Genomic DNA, 19,714 nt, shown 5'->3' with positions numbered 1-19,714 from the left:
ACACAAGTCAAGTTTGGACATGCAGAGTTTGTGTAGAGCTTCAAGTACCAATATTATTATCTACCATGTAATATGCACCATGTTGTGTATTAAAGGTAGAGTGTTTACACAGAGGTTTACAAGGTTGCGTGTTACATATACCTCAAAACTCTACTGCTGCTTGATTTGTGAGTAAAATAGACCTATTATTGCAGTCTAACATTTTATATAATGCTTTATGAGATACAGATTGCATTTTAATACTGAATCAATAATCAACTAATGAATCTACACAGGTTACAATTGAATTTGTGCAAACAACAAACCCGTCAGTTTGTGATTAAGCAGCTATTTGCCAAAACGTTGACAACATCAAGTTTTATCTGGTGATAATATATCACGGTTGTGTTGACAGACCAGCGGTGGCTATGACACTTCAAATTCTACCAATCAGAAACAAGCTACAGTGATTATAGAGTTCAATGATAATTGGTTACATGCTCATAATCACAATTTCCTTGCAGCACATGTCACAGAGAGGAAGTCGATGCCTGCAGCTGAATGGTTTGCAGCTAGTTTGAAAAGATGCTCCTTCTCTTTTCTATGTGAAGCGCTCTATGCTTCCAGCCCCTCCACAGCAACAAGCTTCAATAAATCAAACGTCAATGTTTCTTTTTGACAACCTGTCTCCGATGACATATGAACTATGGAGGAGACAGGAACCATCACTATCCAAACTTCATAAAAAAAACTGTGGCGTCAAGCAAGTCAGTGCAGTGAGGTGTGCGGAGTGGTCTGTAAATGCTTTGGGCAATTTCCACCTCACCACTCCTCATATTTCTTTACCAGCAATAGCCGTGCTGGTTGTATTGGCCTAGCAAAAAGGTCTCAGTGGATGCAGGAGGAAGGTCTGAGTCCAAAGTGCAGCTATTTCTGGAGAGCCATGGCTCGCACCTCGGAGCAGGTTGATGTTTTCTGTCCCTTGACACTGCTCCTTCAACCTGGAGCCATTAGATCACAGTGAATGTGAGCTACTCAGGAGATGTGTCGACCATCCTGTGACAGATACAATGACCAGTTGTGATCTGCAAGGCTTCATGAAGGAGCTTCCTTCCACTGGCTGCATCAGCATCAAACACTCAACAAGGATTCATATGAAATGGAATTTGTTATTTTTGATCATTTCAGCCTTTTGCACCATCTCTGATCTCAGACCACCCACTGCCAGAAGTGACACCACAGGAATCCATCTTGCGCCGCAGCTGCAGAGAATGAATTTACACGTACTGAAGCTCTAACGCCCACTTCAGCAATGGCGGCTTCCTCCATGCCGCTTGCAGGATCCTCCCCCCGGGACGCCACGTGTCTGAGCCTGAGCCACAGTCCTGTTTTCTGGAGGATGCATATTTTAACAACCTCACATTTTGTATTCTTGTTGGGGATGTTGTACTCTAACTAATCTCTTAAACCCACCTGGGGGGGGGGGGGGACGAGGATGGCCGTCCAACCTGAATCTTGTTCTGCCCAAGGTTTCTTCCTCCTCGTTAAAACAGAGACTTTCCTCTTTCGCCCGGCGCTCTCCTCTCGCTGTGGGAACAGTTTGCTTTATCTCTACAATATCGTCAGGTCTTGACCTCTCTCTCTAAAGAGCCTTGAGATAATGCTTGTTGGGTTTTGGTTGCAATCTTAAAAAGAGAAAAGGAAAAAGATAAGAACCTGCTCCGACCTGATAAAAGTCAGGTGAGCTCTCAAACAGTTGAGGACAAAAGATCTATTTGCTTAATTATGAGTGGTTGAGAAACGCAGTAGATTATTATTTCTCATGTATAAGTAAAGGGCACAGTAATTAATTTAGTTAAAAATACTTGAGGGACCTTTACACTAAATCTAAATTTAGAATAAAATGTAAATCGCAACTCCCAATGTGAAAGCCCCAGATTTCACCGCATGAATAAGATGCTAAGGGGGGGGGGGGGGGGGGTGGCACTTGAATGCACAGTCCTGTGGGTCCACAGTTCAGATGAGAACATTCAGGGATCAACAACGTGTTTGACGGGACAGTGACTCACCCGCACCCACCAGTCGGTTCCCTTCATTCTGTTTCATGTGGTTCATGTGTGACAGGGTGAGGAAGGTGAGGCCGCTGCAGAAACAACCTCAAACTTCAGGAGATTCAGCTAAAGTGTGATGAGACACAGATGAGAAGTCTGTGCACAACATTTAGCAAACAGTGCATCTCATATCCCGACCAATATAAAACAAGCAGGGGTCAAACTGCTCCCACGAGATATTTATACCATCAGACCAGCAGAGGAACCTGCCGCTGTGGCTGTAACCAGGAAGCTACAGGGAGATGTTATCTGGTGAATAACAGTCGTAATATCCTGGATGTTCTTTGCGGTGATTACAGGAACTTTGATGTCGTCCCTGCTCCTATTGCCACTGAATTAAACCCACAAACCAGAATGCACCATAAAAGATGGCATATAGCGGTAATATCCACTAAAGAGCGGCCCATTCTCCACTGGGAGCTGGTTAAGCAGCGATCTGTCCTGCATTTTTCACAGACAAGCAGACAGCCTGAGAGTTAAAGGCACTGAAAAGTGAACTACTTCCAAGTCACTGGGGTAATGGGCAAATAAAACTCTGAAGTAAAAAAAAAACTGAGATTCTTGCGAATGTTTTTTCTAGCTCCGGGGCAGAAACACACAAATGGGGAAAAGAAATAAAAAAAGACTCGCCTGATATTTCAAGTGATGATTTAATGTGTGCATAATGAAAAATAATACATCCCTCATAAATATCCGCTGGGTAGATTTGGTGTCATGTGCCCCGAGTGTGCACTGTATCATAATATTGCCGTGCAAGGGTTGTAAAAGGCTGGCATCGCGGAGCACGGCCTGCCTGGTTTCTCTGTGCCCGTTTTATAGTGGCAGCACTGCAAAACACTGACATCCCATAATTCCCCACTTTCTGCAGCCAAGAGCCGTTACAGTGCTCGTGTGGTAGGAAGGTGGCGGTGGGGACGGCATAAGCAGGGGGAGGGTAAACGCTGTAATGTGTCAGGAATCAAGTGTGTTTGTGCATTTGTACATTTGTTTTATATCCAAATGCCTTTGTTGTGAGTCATTGCCCGAGGTGGAACAAATGACTGTAAATGGAGCCATTAGCGAAACACGGAGGGTGAAGGGAGGAATTCAAATTAAAGTGTTTCTTGCCACATACTCTCTCTCCATCTGCATAATTACGGTTTGGACAACGAGGACATTTGTGTGTAGTTCTAGAACTGGAAGTGTGTGTGTGTGTGTGTGCGTGTGTGTGCGTGTGAGCATCCAACCGAATATCAGAGGTCACCGCGGTTTCCTTTGATTTGCCACCGTTACAAACACCAAGCGTGCTTCACCCCTCAGAATACACACTAAGATCTGTTTTAATTACAACAAGCTTGTGTACATGACAGAAGGACAAAGGAGGGGCACATTATACCGCAAACACACACACACACACACACTCTAGGAACTAAACAGTGTGATCGCATTTCAGTTGGAATTTACACGTGAACGACATCTGTCACAGTCGGTTGTGTCATTAGACGGTGGCTCATCTAAGAGTCACAGGGTAAATACGAATGTGTTTCCACTTTGTGAGTCGTTTCGTGCACAGTTGTGTTGATTTATGACACGAATCGTAAAAGAAAGATGGACGACACGCGTCTCCACTTTCTCCAACTATCCAGAGATCAATCCACCATTAATCACAAGTATCCCAGAGCGGAGGCGGCCATCTTGTGTATTTGGAGTCAGAGTTTGTCCGGTGGTGATGGGATGGAGCCGCAGCATCGAGGTCACTCCACCAATCATGAGCCTTGGGAGTCAAACATGATGTTTTTGCACATGTATGTACGCATCTGTAGTTGAAGGAGTATGTTATGTACATAATCTTTGTGTTATTAATACCTATATGTGTCATATTTTATACTTTCTCACCTTCTCTCATGTTTTTTTTTTACTATCAGCTGCTACAAACAAGTGTATTTCCTCGTCAATCAAGTTTATCTAATCTTAATTTGAGTGAGATGCTTTGGTTTCACTTTTAGAAGCTTCCATCTTTAGGATTTGAATCAATGCCGTGTCTCCTTCTTGCCCCGGGTGGTTTAATTCACCTCTGATCCTCCTTTAACTCCTCATAGGTCAATGCTCTAATTTAACGACACAACATGATAGGGTGTTCAGAGCGGAGCCGTCTGCAAAACCCTCGTCTGCTAAGAGGTGTGATATTGTGAAGCAGAATATAACGCTGAGGGATCTGAACGGTGTGAAGAATGACAGATGGTGTAGCACACATAGATTTGTGCATCTGTTTTCCGTGGGGAAGGGGTAGAATAATTCATACACATGCTCAACTAGGAGATGGTGATGGAGCATGTTGGAGGGAGGGAGGGAGGGGAGGGGGGGTTCCCAGTCAACCTCTTCTGATTAAATATAGGTTTAAAAATATACAAACATACAAACAGGCCATGGACATTCACTCGTATTAAACAAAGCACACATCCTCCAACACACACGAGAGGACACTGGCACACAGACGAGGAAAAAACACAGGAAGGGGGGGGGGGCAGATCAATGCTACTCTACATCGGCAGCATCGTAAATTCTTCCCCTGCATCCGCTGCACTGACAACTTCGTGCTCCACCGGTTCGACACCTGAAGTCAATCATTCAGATGAAAAATGCTTTGGCTAACAGCGATGGATTAGAGCAGCTGACTAAGAGACCAAATCCTGTTCCTCATAGAAACAGAACCAGGAAGAACCGTTACTGAGTGTAACTCTGATCCACTGGAACCAGGTTTTGTGTTTCCAGAACCTGCTACTAGTCAAGGCTTTAATGTCACGTCAGAGTTATGTGGTGTGATGGTGCAGTAAAACCAATTTCCAACTGTGAGGGATCATGCACCTTCGCCGTTGCAAGATGCACGCAGCAATTTAGCGACGTCACGCTTCTCGGCGAAGGACCACGGGACAGGTGGATCAGTCTTCGAGTAAACTTCATTATTTAACATTTCCAAATATCCGGCCGCAGGTATGAACTCGGTGAAACGATAAATCAAGGAGTCAGCCGGCGGTAGGAAACACTGGGCGTCCCTCATTAGCTGCAGCGGTGTATAGCAGCAGCTGGCAGACCGGCGCTGCATCCGGGGCCGGGCCATCCCGGGGTCAGTCTGGAGGATAATCAAAAGCTATAATTATATCAGCCTTGTCCCTCAAGCAGCGACTGGTGGGGCCAAAGGATGGCTGACCAGTCTCACACAGAACATGGAAGACAACTGATATATATATATAGAGAGAGAGAGGGACACAATTAGAAAGAGAAAAGAGAAGGGAATAGAGTACACGTAAAAGAGAAAGTGTCCCGCGCTCTTCTGATATTGAAACAGCGACGTGTGGGAGGACGAGGAGGACGGAAAAAAAAATGCGGAGACACAATGAAAGACATGAAACATTGACATCCAAACAGATAAAAGAAACTCAAGAGAGGGGACGGAGAGACGAGGAGCTTGGCATTCAGCGATGGCATATGAAAGAGTGGTGCGGGTAGAGGGGGTGGCGGGGGGGGGGCGGAATTGGTAGTGGTGGGGTTGGTGGGAAAAAGATCACTCATGTGGAATAACAAAAAGACCTTTCAACAAACTGGCTTTAATCTTCTGACAATGCAACAAACTGGTCCTGATGTGAAACTTCTTCCTGAGGGGCAAGGGGCCCCTGCCTCTAATAACTCCCCTCTGTGAACAAGCTAAATCTTTAATGGAGGGCAAGTTCAGCCCCAGACTCTTCGGCTGAAGCACGCACACAACACGGAGCGGGCCTGGGAAAGATAAAAGCTCCCCGCGCTCTGGAGGGAGCTTAGCAGGAAGACGCTGCTTGTGTGCAAATGTGTGTCATTTGCAGGTTCTGTACTTGCAGCACATGCTTCACACACACACACACACACACACAGGCAAACACACACACACACACGTACAACACCTACCTCTACACAGGCTCGTGCATTAATATCACACTCACGGATCAAGTATCATCAACACAGAGGAAAAGAAATTGTGTGTAGGATTATATCATGAGCTATTTACAAGAAAAAAAGCCTCATTTATATTTCATCCCTGCGGCAGCCCGTGCCTCTAAATATTTATTAAGTAATTAAAATAAAAGTTAAAAAAGCCTCTGAAGCTTGAGGTCCTGTGGTGGTGATGCGGATAAAAAAAAGAAAAGAAAAGAAAAGCTCGGTTACAATTAATTCTGTTTAAAACCAGGAGCTTAAACCAATGCCGTTTCAAATACGTTCGGGGATTAAAGTTATTTTAAAGGGGAAATATTATACTTCTCCTTATTTCCAGCCATAAATATACATATAGGAGATTTTAGAGTTTTGGACGCCCATATTCAAAATGGCCAAAGTTTAAAAGAACGTTGTCTGGATGCTATGTGTTCACAGCTCGTTCTCCCATAACAATCTACTTGAGTAAACATTACAGGCCTTTAATATCCCCCGGCATGCAAATAATTTCCTGCAACAAACAAATAACTGACGGTGCAGATTCGCCGTCCCGTTGTTTGGCGACATAACGACGTTAGCGGTGATATCTGCTGGCAGCGGGCGTTTTCCACTTCAGTCGGCATTTTTCGTCTGAGATGAATAAAAAGACAGTTTCTGACTGTGAATTATGCAAAGTTACTTTAGTGGAGTCTCAGCATGGAGATACAGAGTTGGAAATGGAAAACAAAGAGCCGTCATGGGGTCAATGAAGGCTTTATCCTAAATGCTACCAGCAGACACCTTTGAACAAATCTATAAAATCACAACCTAGGAAGTCAGGAAAAAATGTTTCACTCATATCTATATTTATAGATGCCAGATACCTGCCAGTTAGCAAAATGATTGTTGATGCCAATAACCTTCGTATATCCCAGAACAACCAGGCCGGCAGCCGTACTTTCACTTGTAGTTTTAATTAGCATCAATTTGCTAATAAGCTCACAATGACAATGCTAACATGCAGGGTCAGCAGAAGCAGAAAGATCACTATTTGTGTAATGGAAGCAAATATTATCTATGAATACATATTCTCTCTTTTGAGATGACAAAGTGTAACTAAAGTTTAAACCCAACCATCACATTTCCAAAGATACCAGTGTCACTTCCCTTCATATGTAAAAACCTCCCAGAACTTGACAGCTACAAAAACAAGTTTAAGGTTTTGTGTTTTGAACTCTTCCACTTGTCACAGGGACGAGCAGACAATCACTTTTAATTACTGATAGGTTGGGTAAAAAAAAAAAAAAAGGAAAGGAAAGGAAGGGAAGGGAAATTCAACAAGCTGACATTTTGGCAGGTAATCAAGCACAAAGAGACTAATGGCACCAATTACAACTGTCGTGGGCTCGGCTGATCACCGGCTCTTATGCTAGACTTGATTTGGCCAAATTGCATTTTACCACATATGTGTTTTCCAGGGGTGGTGGGAGTGGAGCTCCATTAGACTGTAAGAGCACAATCACAATAATTAGAACAGAAGCAGGAACAACAGTAATGAGCAGGTTGAGTTCTAGTGTAACCAAATAGAAACAAGTTAAGCTACAGAAACAAACTGTTCAGCCCCAAAGCAAGACGCACAATCAATCTGAAATATTCACAGTAATCAGTTGACAACCGTGATTTCTTCCCAGACAATGGCCAATTGCAAAAGACGTGTCCTTTTTTTTTAAATACCCTGTCTCATTTTTGTGGCAATAACAATTTCAACCCGAAAGTCATTAACGGCTCCCCATCAATCATGTCTGCCCCCAAAGTGAGAGATGTTAGAATAATAATGGATGATCAGGTGTGGCTCCGCGCTGTTGCAAAGTACGCTGCCATAAATCCTCGAAACACAAGGCGTGATCCCGGGCTGGCGTAATATACATCATTTCCTTTTATGTACCTACTGGCTGCACCCCATTTCCCTCAAAGCGTCCTTGGTGTCCCTCTTCTTACTCAACACCGTCCTCCTGCTTGTCTTTATGGGACTAAATGTTCTTTTTATGTTTGTCACTCCTGCTTCCTGATTGGTTACGTCTGCTCGATGTTCACATAAACACACAGCGACATGCGAGGGAACAACAGGGAGGAGTAACTCAAGTGTAATTACAATATTTCCCCGTGTTGTAATATGAAAAAACTCCAAAACCAAAAACCTGTGTGTTCAATTAGAGATTTTGCACATAGTGTTTAAACAATAAATCAGCTGCTGCATAGTTAATATATTTGATGAATACATAGACTCAATATAAAGATGCGCTCAGAGTCACTATCCAGAGAGATGAAAAATCCTGGATACAAACACTTGATCAAACAGAACTACCTCAAAAGATAGAAACCATCTTTGAGAAAATGTTTCTTACATATTGACTTTTCTTAGTTTGGTCCATGTCCCATCTGTTAACATGGAGAATGTGGGGTATACTCTTTACTGCAGCCGGCCAACAGGGGGCGATCAGCTACCATGTCATCCAAATTGAAACAGTCTATGGTTAGTTGAGTAGTACAGAAAACTGAGTGTACTTGAAGACCATGTGTCAGACTTGTGTTGCAGCTGTACCAATGTTATTTTTGTGCGATCTAAATACAACACCACTGTGCCTCTGCTTTCTCATGTAAAACACCAAGGAGCAGTAACACAATTACCACAATGTGGTGACTGCTCTGATTGTGCATTAACCGATAGGTGCACCACCATGCTGCATCAAAATATGCATAATGGGCGCCCTGGCCAAGAGGAGCCAGTGAAACCACTTCTTGAGAGCCATCTTTCTCTTCTCCATTACACGTACGGAGAGTAAATCTGCAGCTGGTGCTCGGGCATTTTTATGGGGTAATGGCCTCGTCTCGGAGTACAGTAAGTGTCCTATGGATATTGATCCAGGTTGGTAAGCTCATGAGCGAGTGCTGGGAAGCCGAAGGCGTGCGCTCAGGAGTCTGGTCTGTCCGCGCTGTCTGGGCTCCTGGATGTCCGGAGGTGGTCAGGGAGGCTGGAGACGGCAGCAGACTGAGTGGAACCAGCCGCGCTGTCGGGCGACCCACACAATGACTTTTTAATGGCTTCTCATTTCACTGTAAGCTAATGACTGCGGCTCTGCTCAGTGAAACCCAACCCACCGCTTCTGGTTTTGAAAAAGGCATAAAAGAGCAGAACTATTGAGCGTTTTGGGTTTCATCGACCGCGGGGGTCATTTCTGCTCTATGGAGTTCAGCCTGTGATTCCACAGCATCGTACCGTTTACAGAGTTCACTTCTGAGAGCATCGGGAACTCCATTAAGTTTACACGGCTGTCGGCAGGCAGACTCTGCAGAGATTTGGCCTCTGCGGTGCAGGATCACGTCTATACAAATAGTGTATTGACGGCTGAGCTCTCTGCCAATTTCCCTCTGCAGCCGTCACATTATAGGGCACGAGCCACGGTAATGTTTCAGAGCCCTTCTGGACATCTGGTAGCCGAGGACTCTCCGGAGACGCCGGAAAAGAGCAGAGCATCTTGCGTGATGTCAGTGGACCTGTCAAAGTAATCTGTTTTCTTCTGCCATGGGTCACGGGGCCAGAAAACACACACACACACACACACCCACCCACACACACACACCATGTCATGAAGGACTTGCGTGCCAGCGCCTCAGGCTTTCCCACCTGTGCGCCCCCTCTCCATTTCTGGCTCTGTCTCTCTTTCCATCTTTCTTGATTATTCTTATTCTCATTTTCCTTTCTCTCTATTGTCTGTTCCCCGATATAATGCCGCTTCCCTCTCTCCTCGTTACGTGATCAGCACGCGCCTCTCTCGTCCTTCAGAGTCGGAGGTGAAGCGAGCGATTGTTGTGTTTCGTGCATCCGTTGCTTCTCCCCGGGTGAAACTAGATGAAATGCGCTTTTCGCCTCTAACCTTGACGCCGCTCATCTCCCTCTCTGCTCTCTCTCTCTCTTTTTCCCGCAGAATAAAGAAAATGGCCGACACACCGGCAAACCCGAGTGAAGTGTTTGGAGTGAGGGCGAAAAAAGTCTGTAATTGGGGCCCCTGAGCATGAAGTCCTCACTGCATGTCAAGGAGAATCATAGCCCGAGGTTAAAAATGTTATCTTTTTTTCTTTTGGGGGGGAAATGGAGGGCTGATTCTTTTTAGACTCCATTGACTCAGTGAATGAAAAGCAGCAATGGGGTGTCCGCTCTACCTTCATTACCCAAGGCCGGTTTCAATTCATGCCTTAATGAAAGGAGCTTTTGCTTTCACAACCCGGGGATCTAATTACTGTCATGTATTTCATAACAAGGTGTGCCGCTATATTCTGCATGTCTGCGTTTAGGCTTTCAGGCCCTCGGAGACCCCCGGCGTTAATGAGCCAGGTTAGAGCCAGCCATTTGCTCCTAAATGACATTTCCCTTTGTGAGCATGAGGCCATATTAGTTCCTAACGTACAGAGTCACCTGAAGCATCCACACTGTATTCATATCCTGAGAGGGGTATAGATGAAATGGTGGGGCCCTTTATTAAGTATGATATTACCATACACGTTCAACTGGAATGAGGAAAAAGCCCTGTTCCCTGTGTCGGACAGAGGAATTCACTCTGTCTTCACCTTAACCAAATCTTCCAGCCACCAAGCCACAGAGTTCTCCGAGGGAGGAATCTCACTGACAGGAAATTATGGAAAAAAAGAATTAATTTGACCTTTGCTCGCAGCAAGAAAATGTGAGGGAGCCGAAGAAAGGACAGGGTGGAGGGGAGGGCGGGAGAGGTGGGAGTCGAGGGAGGCTTAAGGAGGAAGTGCCTCCAGAGAGGGCAGGATCCTGAGGAGAGAACTGGGATAATGAGAGCTCTCAACTCCCAACACGCTCCAGCGAGAGATGGGATTCACCGAGCAGCCCCGAGGAAGGACAGCAGTCACCCTGAGCTGCTCCAGTCTTCACAGGGAAACACATTGAATAAAGACTTTAGGGTAAAGACCTTCAATTTGCTCTTGAATTTCCTTCACTAAACACCCCGGCCTTGTTAGGACCCTGCATGGTCAAATTCAATTGTGTAACAGATTAGATAAAGTGAATATTATAAAAGTTTAACCCTAACATTGCCAAATTGTACTAGTCAGTACTGTCAGAGAACATAGGATCAGTAACTCGGGTTTGACTTGAGTAAATCTGTTTCTTTGAGTAAGAGAGTTGTTGTTGTACTTCTCTATGATTCCACCTGTGTTGTCTGTCTAGATAATAAATGTTGGACAGTTACAACCTGGTTTTAAAGTTGCTCCTTAATGCAACTTGACAATTGTGGCCATAAAGTAAGACCTAAAGCCACGGTGCTGTTAGATCTTTAAAGTTAGTAAAGTTTCAGTAAAGTTTGTCAGTAAAGTTCAGTTCTGCTGAAGTTATTGTTGAGAGTTATTGATTTGGCTGATTGTTATCTCAAAACCATCAAGCTGTAAAAGTGTTAATCTCCTGTAGCTGGGGAGTGTGTGACTGTAGCCTTTATTTGTGCTTAGCTCAGTAAAGTTTCTCCAGTCATTCAAAATCATTATGTCAGCAATGTTGAACTAGTTAAAAACCATGGAACATACACAGGAGGACATCCTGTTCAGCGAAGATCTCTGACTGAGGAGATTTCCTCTGTGGAGCAGAGAATTCATTAAGGCGCCCGGAGCAAAGGAACCTGCTCGGTCCAGTAAAGCACGACAGGAAAGACTTGAAAATAAAGTTGTAACTGAGAAGCTGTCAGCGGCAATGAAACATAAAAATGATTTAAGAAATAAATAAAGGGAACCCGTGTGAATGATAAGACAAACGATGAAGTAATTACACATTACAGTATATAACAAGATACTTCAAAATCCTCCTTTAACTGCAGGAGACAGACACTCAGCCAAAGATTAAGACTTTAGTCTCAAAACCTCAGATTAATTCCTTTTGAGAGGATCTAACACAACGTCTGTATTTCAAAGTGAGAAGCTGGAAACATTAACACAAGAGGAATCTCTGTAAACCACTGAAATATGGAAGCAAACAAACTTCTCAACAACTTACAACAAAAGTAGTAATTCTGGACAATAAGCACAGATGTCTAATTTCTAACCAAGTTGTCTCCGTCTTCTTCTGTGTTGAACGAGACGCCTTGTGTCCACATCCACAGATTAGCGCCGCGCCGTCAGAAGAACCACTTTCACCGAGCTCCGTCAGCTGTGTAATTCAAGTTTCTTTTAAGAGTGATGATTTCACAAGCCAGTAATAGCATATTTACTGGCACGGGGGCTGTTATTGAAAATTCTGAAATGGTTTTAAGCATGAAATTGAATACAGAAGTTTGAGACGGTGTCCAATCTTTGTATTAAAGTTAATTCAGAGCCATTCAGAGACGTTTCTAGAGGTTTCACACTGAACCGTGGTTTAATGCCGTTATCTAAAAATACAACAATTACAACATTCTCACTCGCTGTTTACCATTGTCTCACAATCAGGACTTTTTAAAAGCTGTCAGGGGGGTTAATGGGAAGTCATTAGGGAGGAGAGCTCTCGTTTGTCACCTGAACCCTCGACATGGTCGGCCTCAGGTGCAGAGACATCTTCATTGTTTCTATGGATACACATATTAGGGCTAAATATAAACGGAGCAACGAGCGCGTCTGTCTCAGTCGGAGACGTTAACAAGAAAAGCACTGGATTGATGAGACAGGAGCTGCTGTTCAGTCTGAATCTCCATCAAGTTGAAAATCATGAAACTCCAGGTTTGTTCTCTTTCTGTGCATTTATTACATATTTGAACATTTTTAAGCCTTTTTGTAACAGTTAGAAATACCTTATAGAATATGTGGTGGTTGGTGTAGCTAGAGTTAATGTGTATAAATATAGATATTTGTTTATATATTGCAAATCTTAAAAAAGCCATGCAGGATTCAAAGCCATTTTCTCCATGGCAGTGGGGATCACAAACAAGCCCCCTGCATCACACTGACTCTGCCCCCCCCCCGCACATCATTTATACTATCACCAATCTCTGCACCTTAGCACAACTCTGGTACTGTATACATTTTGTTCTATATTGTTGTTTTTATATTGTTGTTTTTTATATTGTTGTTTTATGTTCAGTGCACCAACGACACCAAGGCAATTTCCTTTATGTGCAATCATACTTGGCAAATAAAATAATTCTGATTCTGATTCTGAAGAATGTCAGAGTTTCAAATAAGAGCAGAAAATGGTTTGATGTTGTTTTATAATATGATAAAGTCACATCTCTAAGGCCAGCATGTCTGTAATAAAAGGACTGGTGCATCCTGCAGAGTCAAGGGACGCAGGTGCTTTTTATAGACCTAGGTTATAGAAAGAGAGAGAGAGAGAGATAAAGAGACATCGGCTATCTATAAAGGGAAGCGTTGCAGAGGACAGTGCCGAGGCGAACAAGGCCGAGGGAGCAGAGGTGTTGTGATTACTGCGGCGTACCCGGGACAGAATTAGCCGGACGGACAGTGATTAACCTTTAAGGTTTGCTCGGCCACGGGAGGAAAAATAATTACACCCGCCGCCTCCCTCCCTCCCTCTCTCTCTCTCTCCCTCCCTCGTTCCACAGGGGGCGTCGGAGGGCGGGGACTCGCTGTTTACAGTCAACAGAGACGGAACGAGACAACGGGAGTGGAAGGGGACGGCCTGGTGGAGAATACAGAGCAGTATTTGTCTTCCATCAGATGGAGGAGGGTTTCCTTTTCTCACCTCCTTCCCTCTCTCGCCCTCCTTTTCCCTTTCCGTCTCATCACCACCTCCTCCTCTCCTCTTCTGTTCGCATCCTACCTTCTTGTCACCTACACCCCACGTCCCTCCACTCCCTCTCCCCACTCTTCTCACCATCCTTTTTTTATTCGCTTCATCATCTCATCCACGACACCTTTTCACTTCGTTTCTCTATCTTTCTCTCTCTCTCTCTCCGTCTCTCGTCTCTGGCTCGGCCTCCTACAGCTGTATTCGCCTATAGCTAACAGCTTGAGGAAGTGCGTCCAGGGCCCAGAAATACTCCAGCGTCTCTTCGCCGCGCAATATTTTCTCTCCCTGCCAAAAGCATGTCCAGAAGCGACAGCTTAGGGGACTTAAAATACTTCTGTTTCCTTCTCCTCCTTTTTTCTGTTTCTCACCATTCCCATCACGCGCTTTACCTCGAGAGATACTGTAGCTGTTAGATACAGGAAATTAAAAAACGGATATGACAATGCATGGAACTATCAGTATTAAATTCCATTTTTTATATTTCTATAAAACTCCAACTTCTCTTAGCTAATGTTATTCCTTCAGGTATTGAATCTGATTTAATCACTTAACCATGTACTTTCAATTCCCGAAAAAAAAAATTAATAAAAATAAGTTGTTTCTTCTCATCTGTTCAACATCTTTTATCCATTTGCACATTCCCTCCATCAACCCTATTTCAGTCTTTTCTGTCCCTCTGTCCGTCCTCCCCGAGGACGCAGACGGGCTCCAGTAATAGGCTGCGTCCTGCTGAGGCCAGTGGCCTGTCCCCGCTGATGGTGGTGGGCTGTCGTTTCCCATTTCATCAATATGGAGGAGAGGGAGGGGAGAGGAGAGGAGAGGAGAGGAGAGGAGAGGAGAGGAGAGGAGAGGAGCCCTGAGCAAAGTGTCATTACTCAGCTAAACTTTCTCCTTCACACTCTCCATTTTCCACTTGCTGATGGTGCCGCTGATGGAGGAGGGCGGCTGCTAGAGTTGCAGAGGAAGAGACGAGGGAAGCTGAGAATCACCGGGGTGAGGAGGAAGCCGGGCGAGGATGGAAGATAATAGCGCTTGGGTATTGTTATGAAACAAGATGACGCCTCGTGAGAAGTGACAAGTGTGTTGTGGAGAAAGTGAAGAAAAGATGTGAGAAAGTGAGAAACTCCAGGAGGGGCAGAGTTCATAGGAAAAGCAAAGAAAGGAGGGATGACGGTAATAACAGATATCAAAACGCTTTTGTGGGTGTGAAAGCAAATTATATATAGAAAGCTGAAGCATATCACTCAGACAGAATGAATAGGGGCTATGTTTGTGATCCATAATTCACATACGTTCAGGATTATTATTTACTTTCCTGAAATAAGCACATTTCTACACTTCTGTTTGACAGTCAGAAATAAATGAGGCCCCAAATATTGAGAAGTCATAATATTAGCGTTTTATCACTTTATACTAAACGATATTCAAAAAGACGATTTTAATACATGACTCTTGTTGCATAATCTGTTTTTGAGTCATCACTTCCTGCGGGCCATGAAACACGCAGCGATTGCCATGGCTACAGATGGCGTGTGCATAAATTCTGCAGAGTAAATGATTTGAATATGTATCAGGATGTGAGATGTCAGTCTGCTTGTGAATAATCTTTACCCAGGAGGGATGCAGATACAGCGTGTGCTCGGGAAAAAAAGAAAAACACACCGAAGTGTTGCGCCTTGGTGCGAGAGGATTATATGTTCGATGTGTGAAATGAGTCGGCGAGTTTCCAGGGCTGAAGAATCTACCTTGTGTGAGGAGTTGAAGGGTCCTGACTTCCTCCCGGACCCGCAGCTGCAGGACCTGCTGCAGGATGTGCTGCCTCTGGGCCTCCTGCATGATGCCCATTCGCTCCAGCTTTCTGTCCGTCAATCTCATCAGAGCCCGCCCTAAGGAGGAGGGAAAATAAGACCACAAGGATGAGGCCACGTGGATGGGCAGCACTTTGTTTTCATACCCGAGATATGTTTTTTACCGATTTCAGGCATGTCTCATAGATCTGAACCCGAATATCATTTCAAAACTTGCATTCAATCTCGGAGGGTCTCTCGAATTCATATTATAAATATGTAAGCTCCATATCAAGCAATCTACATCAATACTAACAAATCTGAAACTGTGTGCTGCTTTGTATGAAGATGAAAGAATCGTACACAGAACATTCATGGCTGTTCAATGCTCATCATAACATTGCCCAGAACAAGGTGCTGTGTCAGCTTTTAGACCTGCAGGCGTCATGTTTCCATCACTGCCGATCAGAGGTCATAACAACCTGTGGCTACTGCAGAGTTACTTCACCTGGGAAGGTAGTGGTTGTAGCAGTCATTCCCAAATGCAGACAAAAGCCAGACGTTAGTGGGAAAGCAACTCTTGCAACAGGAAGTGGATGTGGGCCTTGTGGTTTTCAAACTAAAAGAGGGTGGACAATGTCTCTAAACTTCTCGCTAAATCCAAAGTAGTGCGTCTGTCGGGGCGTGAGCGTAGCACCAGAGATGCATTTTAAAAATCCAGAATGTCGCAGTGTGGATGTAGCCTGAAGGTTAGGGGACACAAGGAGACAGAAGGCAGTGGGGATTCTGTCTGCACTGCTGGAGACACTCTAAAAGATAAAGCATTCATGTCAGCGGAGGAGCAGATTGAGGAAACGCACACAAACAAAATGTGGTCACAGGATTACAGCTGCATGAATCATCCAGAGGGAGAATTCTGCAGCTCGTCAAGGCTGCAACATTGTTTGTGACAGAAAATCAAAGTTTTATGAGTCCTCGCTCGTCACGTGGCCTCCGATGTGTCGGGGAGATTTCTATTAAGCTCAGCGAAACGCGTTGTTCTGAAACACATGAATATCATTTCAGCGGATCCCTCCAGCAAATTCCCTCACAGCTCTTCCCTTAATTGCAAATCCTTGTATAAAAATCCATAATTTAATCATTCAATCAGTTTCTAAGAGGAGGATTTGGGCTGCTGATAAAACGCGAGTGGAGTGTGGTGTAATTATTAACGCTGGTTACGAGTGCCTTTGTATCGGGGGATGGTAAGCAGATAGGATGATTACTCGGGGGGTAATTACTCGGCATTAGGTCGGACCCCGACAGCTCCCTTTGCTCTTTTGCCCCCGATGGCAGAAGCCGTCTCCGATTGGCTGACGGCCGGGATAAAGATCAGTCCAGTGAGTTTACGGTCTGATCGTTGAAAGAAACAAATATGACCTCGTTTGACGAGAGTGGAATTGAATTCCAGAGCATTACACGGGTGTTTCTTGATCTTCCTCAATGACGACTTTTCACAACAACAACAACAGAGAGACAGACTTGATCATTTCACGTCTCTTGACTTGTACGGACGATCTGTCTGAGCTCATTAGGACGAGCTGAGACCCACAATACCACTTTGCCACCGTGGCACAAAAGACCAGTTTTAGTGGTGTAATGTCGACTGTGCTCAAACTGTTTTAGCCAGATGAGGGCTAAAACGCCAAAACGTGGCGAGGAGGCTTCGAAGCAAAATGGCGCTCCGAGTACCCATTACTGTTCATAAACACTGGGGAGCTAAGTGGACTCATAAAAGCTCAGAAGAGAAGGGAGCATATTAAACGAGGGAGATGGAGAGACAAAGATTAGCGAGGTGGAAAGAGAAAGTGGACTAATGAATCAAAGGCGGGGCAGAGGGCGGAAAGTCGGGGAGAAGAGAGAGACGTACAAATTGACAGACTTGCACATAAAGTTATGCGGTTATGAGTCTATAAATATTGAAGTAAGCGTCGCTTGTAACCACAGATATATTGGCATGGAAACAGATGTCTCTGCCTAAGGGACACACACTAAAGAAACCTTGAGGGATTATTTATGAAAATATTCACATGTCTGAACCATAATTGAAATTTTTGTCCTTCAAATATTTTGTATTTATTTTCAGAATGTGCTTATGTCTCTTTAGTTCCAGAGATTTAACCTTTAAATTACAGTTAACAGCAATAGGGGTTTTGGGTTAAAGTTAAAAATATCTTTCATTTCCACATCCACAGTTATAAAACACAAAGCCCAGGTTGAAAAATTGTTTTACTTCTAAATAAGATTCATTTTCTCTTTACACCTTTGATGTCATTAGCGTGTTGTGTGTTTGTTACAGCTCGTGTGAATTTACTCTTTACGACATGATTCAAATCACAGACTCATGTTTTATTTGCCGATGTCACAACTCAACCGTCTCTTTGCATAAAGCTGGAAGTAAACAACACTAAGAGCAGGAGCTGCTGATGACTCAGCAGGTTTCTGCAACAACATGCTGATGCTGAATATTTCAAACGTGGTGGTGGTGGTGGTGGAGGGGGGGGGTCATAAATAAGTAAATATAATAAACAAAAAGGTATCTGGGCTTGTTGAAATGGGAAAAAACATCTGGCAACATCTATAACATAAAGAGGAATGCTCCAGTGGGCTGATAGCACGTCTCTGGATGTGTATATTTTTAATTGATTGTATTTCTTTCCCGAAAAAATTGTGGACACTGACAACTCAGATTTCAAATGGATTTAAAAAATGCATTTGAAACTATAATAAAAGTGTTCGATGACTAAGCAACCCCAGGGTCTGTGAGACCTTCCAGTTACATTCCAGAGCTGATCATGAGAAAGACTTTAACATCGTTTGATTCGCTAAAGTTTCTATTAAGATTCAAAATAAATCCGTCCTGTCGTCTCCTAACAAACTTGTAAGCGTATTAACTTGGGCAGGTGGAGCTCTCGGTGACGCCTGGAACACGAGGAGCTCGGCGACTCGGAGCAAACTGCCAGTTCTCGGCGGCGGCTGCCAGCGCTCTGCTCCTTCCGCCCGGCGAGGCAGCATCAGCAGGGAGGAGCGGATTCTGATCGGGGGCCAAGCTCTCACTGTCTTCACCCTGCAGCTCTGAGTGACTGGCGTCAACAGACAATCTCAGCTGGGAATTTTTTCAAACCACAATTAATCCAGTGAGCAGTGTAGCGTGGCCGCGAGGAGAGGAGGAGGAGGAAGAGGAGGAAGACGGGGGGGGGGGAACAGAAGAGGGAAATTGGCCAAGAGGAAATAAATGTGAGGGTGAGATGCTTTCAGAAAAGCTGAACGTCTGACAGTGAGAAGAAAGTTTCCATCGGCAGAAGATGAAGCCAGAGACGTGAGTGTGTGTAGTCAACAGTCCAAACAGTGTCAGGCTGGTGTTGCCGCCTGGTTAACTCTCCTCAGCTGCGGTGCTGTGATGGAACGTGGCCTCCTTTTGGCAGATCAACGCAAAATGGCAAAAAGAAGACGTGGCAGGAAAACCATAAACTCTCGACCCAAAACATACACACGCCAAGTTCTGCTCCTCGCTCAGCTGCAGGGAACTTAATGAATCCCCCTACAGGCCTGAGCCTTGCCATTGCTCTCCAGCACTGTAGGGGGCGCCGCAGCCAGAATCTACAGAGAAAAATTCAGGAAAAAGAGAAACTGTGAGCATTTTTGATCAAAATGTGTTTCCTGTATACAAACATGTTTATAAAGATGGATGATGTGCCAAGCTCAAAAGTGTCTCAAGTGTTTGTGTTTTGTTTTCTCTCCTGATCATCTGGTGACTTTTGGTTTTGGAACCTTTGCAACAATTTCCTTCAGGGAAATTAAAGTTCTATCTTATCTTAACTGATCTTTGTTGATACTATAAAAACAGGATGAAACGACGAGATTGACTTTGAATTCGCAATTTGTCGTCTGTGTGCATCAAGCCCCCATTTTAAGAGGCACGTGCTGAGTTTGTGTTGCTGAGCACCGACTAGGATCCGGATCTGTGGCGAGCGGAGGGTCACATGGTCACCTACAGTATTCAAACCACCGACTCTACTCTTTCTATACGTCATTAACAGGAAGTGATGATTTGCGTGGATGCTTTTCTTTGGTGTTTTCTACAT

The 19,714-nt window shown here is 44.4% G+C and overlaps 1 protein-coding gene across 2 annotated transcripts in view; it reads right to left on the bottom strand.

Moving 5' to 3' along the window:
• samd12 (sterile alpha motif domain containing 12) overlaps window positions 1-19,714 on the bottom strand; it is an 86,285-nt gene that overhangs the window by 33,778 nt on the left and 32,793 nt on the right. For both annotated transcript variants that reach the window (XM_062410586.1, XM_062410585.1), the window contains exon 4: window positions 15,549-15,689. In XM_062410586.1, coding sequence (XP_062266570.1) covers window positions 15,549-15,689 — 141 coding nt within the window. The remainder of the gene's footprint in view (window positions 1-15,548; window positions 15,690-19,714) is intronic.

Source organism: Platichthys flesus, chromosome 17, assembly GCF_949316205.1.
Source record: "Platichthys flesus chromosome 17, fPlaFle2.1, whole genome shotgun sequence".
Taxonomy (NCBI): Eukaryota; Metazoa; Chordata; class Actinopteri; order Pleuronectiformes; family Pleuronectidae; genus Platichthys; species Platichthys flesus.
This window is presented reverse-complemented; position numbering and strand designations above follow the sequence as displayed.